Source organism: Trichomonas vaginalis, chromosome III, assembly GCF_026262505.1.
Source record: "Trichomonas vaginalis G3 chromosome III, whole genome shotgun sequence".
NCBI classification, from domain to species: Eukaryota; Parabasalia; order Trichomonadida; family Trichomonadidae; genus Trichomonas; species Trichomonas vaginalis.
Window position 1 is genome coordinate 26,413,574 of NC_067205.1, and position 7,197 is coordinate 26,420,770.

A 7,197-nucleotide genomic window follows, 5' to 3' on the forward strand; every position below is an offset into this window, starting at 1 on the left:
AAAGAACTGCAACACTTATGACAGAGGACAATTGTTTCGTTTATGCTTGCATTCAGGCTGGAGTAAATGAAGAAACTATTGACCACATGAGAGAAGTCATTCGTGTTAGAGACTTTCCTCAAAGTAAAGTACAAGAAATTTCCGATTCAACAGGTATAGCATTTAATGTTACCATTGGTTATTTCAATGACTCAAGACATAATGAAATAAAGAGATATATACCAAAAGAATGCGAAACTGTTAGAACTATTGACTTACTTCTTGTTGAAGACCACTACATGCTAAATGAAAGATTACCAATGACAACATACTTCATTCGAAACTATATAGAAATCTTGAAGGAGTGTGGTGGAATGAACATTGAGAAACAGATGAAGATTTATACAAAGAGAGAAGATAAATATGTAGTTCGTTATGATAGAACAACACCGCTATGGGATGTTATGAAAACATTGTGGGAGTGCAAATATTTCGAACCTATTTCTTATGGAGAACTTTTCACATATACTACTGACTTATATAAACAGAACCTTGCACCATTTAAAGATTTGACATATGCTCCAAAGTATTGTGTACAACTGAAGAAGAAAGCAGAGTCAAAAGAAGTAAATAAAGCTAAATGTAAATTCATTCCTGAGCACGTTTTCTTTGCTGACTTTGAGTGTAGCACAGACGGCTTTCATAAAGCTTTTAACATCTGTTATGACAGTGAAGATGGTTCAGTGAGTGAAAGCATTTGGGGTCAAAACTGTGCAACAGAATTTTTGGAAAGACTTCCTGACAAGAGTTTAATATATTTCCACAACCTCAGTTATGACATAAACTTCATCTTAAGACACATGACAGAAGTGAAAGGAACTCCCATCATTAAAGGTTCACGAACAATGCAAATAACTGGTTTATATAAAGGACGGGCAATTATTATAAAAGACTCTTACAGTGTTATAAATAAGAAGCTTAAACTATTTCCTGCTATGTTTAACTTACAAACAGGACCGAAAGAAGTATTTCCATATAACTACTACAGCAGTGTTTTGTTAGCAAATGACAACAGAACTGGTGTCATTTCTGAAGCATGTAAGTTTATCCATGATGCAGATACATTCATGAAAAACATAGATTCCATCAAAGGTTGCAGAATAGATGAAAACCACTTCGACTTAGAAAAATATAGCACGTTTTACTGCAAACAAGATGTAAGAATTTTAAGAGAAGGTTTTGTAAAGTTCCGCAATGACTTATTGAAAGAGTTTGATTTAAACGTTTATGACTACGTTAGTATTTGTTCTATTGCTAACAAATTGTTTGAGAACAGAGTATACTTCCCGAATGGAAATCTTTATGACCTCTCAAATAAACCAAGAGAATTTATTTCGAGATGCATTCAAGGTGGAAGATGTATGTTGTCAGATAACATGAAACAAAAGAGCAAAAAGAAACTCATTGCTGACTTCGACACTGTTTCATTATATCCTTCAGCTATAGCAAGACTTTATACTTTAGAAGGTATTCCAAAAGTATTGAAGGAAGAAATGTTAAGCACAGAGTATCTCATGAGACATTTATTCGATGATGACCAAAAGGAACCCATTGGTGAAAAGTTTATGTCTGGCTTCTTTGTTCTCATTAAGATAACAGAGATTGGTATACCCAGACACTTTCATTTAATAGTTTGCGACCCTGAACTAAATCCAGAACTTAACGTTCCAAGAAGTTCAAACACTTGCTGTCTCATGTATGTTGACCATATAACATTACAAGACCTCATAAAATATCAATGTGTCAAATGTGAAGTGTTGCAAGGATACTATTACGATGGAAACAGAGATATGAGAATAAGAGATGAAGTAAAGAAGTTGTTTGAGTTAAGGTTAAAGTATAAGAAAGAAGGAAACCCCTTACAAGAAATTATAAAACTCATTCTGAACAGCATTTATGGCAAAACTATTCTATCTCCTATTGAGTCAAAAATAACCATAGTAAATGACAAAGATGCTATAAGATATGCTATAAGAAATTACAACCATATAGTGAAGTTCGAAGGTTTGGATGGTTCAGATAAAACTATTTTCAAGCTAACGAAAAGCATTTGCAGACACTTTAACTTCTGTCCACTTGGTGTTAATATTCTGTCTATGTCAAAACGTATTATGAATGAAGTATTCTGTACTGCTGAAGATATGGGTCTTCAAATCTTTTACCAGGATACCGACAGTATGCACTTATATAATGAAGACATACCAAAGCTTGCAGCAGAGTTTAAGAAGAGATATGGTCGCGAACTTATAGGAAAGAACCTTGGTCAATTTCATAGCGACTTTGCAGAAATAACACCTGGAAAACAAAGTTTAGCTTATAAAAGTATTTTCTGTGGAAAGAAGACCTACATAGACTTACTCACTAACGATTTAAATGAAGTTGCATTTCACTGCAGAATGAAAGGCGTGAAGCAAGATGTTATTGCTTTAACCGCTAATGAAATGTTTCCTGAAGCTATACAATGCTATTACAATGAAGATAAGAACATTCACATACCTGTTGGAACATATGACAAAGACTCTGAGTTCAGTTTAATGAAACTTTACAAAGCACTTTATGATGGTCAAGAGATTGCATTCGACTTATGTAAGTCATGTCAACCTTGCTTTGCTGAAAAGTTCAACTTTTCAATAACGACTAAAACAAGCTTTATTCGTAAGTTGAAGTTCTGAGGTCATGGGCTTCGCCCTTGCCGCTAGCGGCTTATTTTTGTCAGCAATGAGGTCATTCGTGATAAAAATAAAGCTAGCGTAGATTTTACAATACTGCGATGGTAGAGTTTAAGAGTTGTGCTTCAATGTAGAGACAGTCCTTCCCATCTGGAGGCAAGAACACTGGACATTTATGGTCATGAGTGGAGAACATGTCTATCCAAAACTCACGATTGAAGCCAGTTAATTTATAGTATTTAGGGTTAGGAAGTGGTGAAGTTCTTGTATGACCAATGAACTCATTTTCAACGCCTTTGGCTATATTAGAGTAAAGTATTGCTTGCTTTCTATCCCAAATGCCAGGTGTTACAATCTTTGAAAATTCATTTTTCCTCGGAAGCATTGCATCATAATTGAAAACATTCTTAAAATCATCACTTGGTTCGGAGATTTGAAATCTTATACGTAATGGATTTTCTTTCTTTTTAGCGACTTCATTGAATGGTGAGAATACAATGAATTGACAGTCATGTGTTCCATCTTCATTTTCATTAAATTCATAATGAAAGTCTATAAGTTGTGGCTGACTACCTTCTTCCTTCAGTTGTGCAAGAAACTCACGTAAAGGCTGTAAAGTTTGTACTTCAATGTTGAACTTTTTCTCGAACATCTCATTAAATGAAATCATACATTGCAACAATGTTGTATCGTCTTTAAAGTATTTGTATATGTGAATGTTTTGGGCGCTTAAAGACTGTTCGTCATTTTCTATCTCGACTTGAAGTATAAAGTCAACCTTTCTGAAAGCACGTGTTATATACATAGATGTTATGCCAATGTACTTCTCTTCATTTATGTTCACAATCCAGTCTGTTGGAAACTTAAACGTTACTCTGTTCCCCTTTATTTTGACGTCAGGGTTTTCACTACTGAACGCAACAGATAAAGGTATTTGTCTATACATTTAGTTTGGATAAAAATAAACCATTTACTCTTTCTTTGCTTCAGCTTCCTTTGCTTTTTGTTCTTCCTTTGCTTTTGCTTCTTCTCTAGCTTTTTTCGCCAGCAAACGTGGGTTCTTCTGTCTTCCAGCAGCTAATGCAGCTAGTTGTTTTTCACTAAGTTTTCTCTTTGGTCTCTCTGGCTTTTGTTCTTGTTTTTGTTCCTTCAGTTCGGATAAAATTTGCTCGCGAATTTCTTTCTTCAATGCTTCAACATCTATGACCCCTTGGGTCTTGTCCATATGACTTGTCTGAGTCATTTGACTGTAGATAAAAAACTAACTTAAAACTTTAACCGATGTAAAATGAGCTTGTCAAAATCAGAGCGAGAGTCTATTATATTAAATGACGCAAGAGGAATACAACATCCTTTCTATTACGTAAGTCAGAGTAAAGATGGTAAAATATACGTAAGAAAAAGAAAGGTACCATTAGCGAATGCAGAGAGCGACAACATTAAGGTGCATGGCAAGGGTGAAGTCCACGAAGCCCATATAAAACCTTCTGTTCAAACTGAGCCACCAAAAGAACAAGAAGAAAAGAAGCCAGATGTACTTTCAATAACGAACCAAGAGCTTATTGCAAAGTTCGTGAATTTCATTGAAAAACAAACCGAGTCAAAGAACCCTGACCCGCCAGTGAAAGAAGTTGAGACAAAAGAGAATGTACAGTTCATTGAAAATGTCAAGAAACAACTTCCACCACGAATGCCAAGAAGAAGAGTGAGAATAATGAAGTAAATAGATATTTTTATCTGAAGTAAATACATGCAGAACGAACAGTTAAACGAATTTACTCCAGCAGAGCATATTCATCAGATTCGCTCATATTTCGATATCATAGACAATGCAGTTCAAATTGGTGACACTAATAGAAAATATTCTGACGCAAAGATTCCATCACAACCTGGAACTGCTAAAGATAACACATGGGTAACATTCAATCTCTCACCTCCTGGTGAAAATATGTTGGACCTTTACAATACATTCATTACGTATAAAATGGAAGGTCAATTTATTGTAGATAAAGAAATTGGTTCAGGTTCCAATAAAACAAACCCACCAGGATTTTGGATTGGTTTCGATGACGCTTTCTATGCAGTTGCTGGATATCAAATCCTTGCAAATGGTCGTATCGTATATTCTCAAGACAACGCAAGAGAAGAAGCATATATAACTTCAAACTCACAAACTACCGAACAAATAAAGAAAGTAGATGTTTTTTCAAAGACTCGACATGAAGATGTATGGAGTCATTCGGGAACATGCAGAACAGGACAAATTGTTAGTGGTCCAATTACAGCAGGAAAATCATTTGATTTTAAGCTTCGTTTAAGAATTCCTGTTAGAAGATTCCTTCCATTAGAAGCTATTCGATTTATTCCAGCTTTTGCAGGAAACATTCAGCTTAAAGTAAAGTTCAGTAGCGACGCCTTACAATGCACATCTATATCTGTAAATGATATCATTGCTTTCAATCCAACTCTTAAAGTTGCATTTGCTTCAGATTCAAATCCACCGACAAATAAATTTGTTCCATGGAATGAACCATTCACTATGATAACGAAGGCAGTAGAAGCTAGTGGAACAGTTACTATTACAACTGTAAACCAGCAACTATTTCGAACAAAGATGGATTTTAATGAATGTTTCATTCATCCAAAGTCATTCTCTTTAGACCCTAACATTTATACAGAACTTGTAGAACATTATACAAACGAGGCTTTATGTTTTCCTGTTAAAGTTATGGATTGGATTCCTATGGACGGTTCATTCTCAAAGAATACAGATAGTTCAAGTGCAACATTTACAGCAGCTTATACGCCTATTAATGTTAAAAGTATTTGGGCACTATTTAGAAAGAAAGACAACTATTATGTTAATTTTGAGAACCCTAAGTTTAAATATCTTCAGCTTTCCATGGGAGCTTATGGAAATATGCCTGCAGAACCTGAAAAATCATATGGACCTGTATTTTATGAAATGGTTGCGAACGCTTGCAATACAAACAATGATATGATTGGATTTAATGAAGATGTTATGAGGTCATTGGTGGATGATGGTAGTGTGGAACATAAATGGGATAGCTATGACAACACACATTTCTTATGTGGTTTTCCAACAGAAGTGGACTTTTGCTTCCAGCAAGGTCAAACATCTACTGCTCCAATAACATACAAATTGTCTGTTAAAGGACCTATTGAACTAGCAACTGAAAACGTACCAAAGCCACTTATTGGATTTATGAGGGATTGTTGCTTTGCAATACAAGTAAGACAGTCAGGCATACCAATAATAAGACTTGACGACTATAACTTAGCCACGGACGACAGTGAGGAATAAAGGATGAACGTTTATTTTTAAAGCTTATAAATGAGTTCTTCATCAAGCTCTCGTGAACCTTCACCATCTATGAAACAAACTTTACCAAACGATTATGGAGCACCTATTGAATATTTCTTACGAGCTGCACAATGGCAAAGAGCAGTCTCACCAAGGTTAGGTGTTCCACCAGCTCCTGTCAAAAATAGCATTTGGTCAAGTCCTTATATAAAATATGGTCTCCCACTAGGTTTGCTAGCTACAGCAGGAGCAGTAATGATGTTGAAAAGAAATAAAGCAAATGTTATAAATAATACTGAAGTAGCTGAATTTGAACAAACTCCGACACCATCGCCAAAACCAACGTCAAAACCAACGCCTTCACAAACAACACCTTCAATGACTCCTGAACCTATGAAAGTACAAACTCCTGTTCAAAAGTCAACTCCAAAACCGACTCCAACATTTAAACCAGAACCTACTCCTCAAATAAATCGTAAAACTCCTGCGTTTCCTTACTGAAAAAATAATGTTAGTTTTATTTTATTTGAACATTTTATTTAGAGTAAAATGACGACTAAAGTCACTGAAGCAATGAAACAAAAATTTTTGGTAGAATACATTAAATCAGGAGCGGTTCCAGAAGGTTTTTACGTTCATACTATGAAGGATGGTAGAGTTCAGTTTAGAAAGATAAAGCAACCATTAGATAGAGAAGGTATATTAAGGAAGATTAAACTTCATGAGGACAACATTGCTGAACTTAGGAAGAAGTTAGAAGAGTTGGAGAAAGGAAGAGAGTTATAAAGCAATGAATTCATGAGGTGAAAAAAGAGGTGAAAAAAGAGGTGAGATTTCACCACTTCACCTAAATTTATTTTTGCGCTATGTTTTCATACGTGTGAGGGTGGTGATATCATTAATTTTAAGTTTATTTTTAAGTTTATTTTTAAGTTTATTTGGATGTAAATGACAGAACAAAAGCAACTCATACAAATTCGAAGTATAACAAACATACATTTAAACATTTATTCTTCCTTCCTGAGCATAACATGTTCTTTCAAATACATCCGAGACCAGTTGACTTTTCATTGACTGTGTATAAAGATAGAAATAGTTATATCATTAAACCATACGATGACGAAGGTAAGTTATGTAAATTGTACGTTAAGAAGTTAGAGAAAG

General features: G+C 34.8%; 6 protein-coding genes across 6 annotated transcripts, besides 1 other annotated feature; 4 read left to right on the forward strand and 2 right to left on the reverse strand.

Moving 5' to 3' along the window:
- Positions 1–7,197: part of a mobile genetic element that runs on past both edges of the window.
- On the forward strand, positions 279–1,821 carry TVAGG3_0768590 (organellar and viral DNA polymerase type B; the record flags this gene model as incomplete). Its single annotated transcript, XM_051245896.1, has 1 exon — positions 279–1,821. A coding segment is annotated over one exon (1,543 nt), but the record flags the coding sequence as incomplete, so codon positions are not given.
- Positions 2,797–3,654, reverse strand: TVAGG3_0768600 (uncharacterized protein; the record flags this gene model as incomplete). Its single annotated transcript, XM_051245897.1, has 1 exon — positions 2,797–3,654. The coding sequence occupies one exon, from the start codon at positions 3,652–3,654 to the stop codon at positions 2,797–2,799; it is 858 nt and encodes a 285-aa protein (XP_051092484.1).
- Positions 3,679–3,951, reverse strand: TVAGG3_0768610 (uncharacterized protein; the record flags this gene model as incomplete). The annotated part of the gene is made up of 1 exon (XM_051245898.1): positions 3,679–3,951. One exon carries the CDS (start codon positions 3,949–3,951, stop codon positions 3,679–3,681), a length of 273 nt encoding a protein of 90 aa, XP_051092485.1.
- On the forward strand, positions 3,997–4,431 carry TVAGG3_0768620 (uncharacterized protein; the record flags this gene model as incomplete). Its single annotated transcript, XM_051245899.1, has 1 exon — positions 3,997–4,431. One exon carries the CDS (start codon positions 3,997–3,999, stop codon positions 4,429–4,431), a length of 435 nt encoding a protein of 144 aa, XP_051092486.1.
- On the forward strand, positions 5,323–6,033 carry TVAGG3_0768630 (uncharacterized protein; the record flags this gene model as incomplete). Its single annotated transcript, XM_051245900.1, has 1 exon — positions 5,323–6,033. The coding sequence occupies one exon, from the start codon at positions 5,323–5,325 to the stop codon at positions 6,031–6,033; it is 711 nt and encodes a 236-aa protein (XP_051092487.1).
- TVAGG3_0768640 (uncharacterized protein) lies at positions 6,064–6,534 on the forward strand (the record flags this gene model as incomplete). Its single annotated transcript, XM_001295373.2, has 1 exon — positions 6,064–6,534. One exon carries the CDS (start codon positions 6,064–6,066, stop codon positions 6,532–6,534), a length of 471 nt encoding a protein of 156 aa, XP_001295374.2.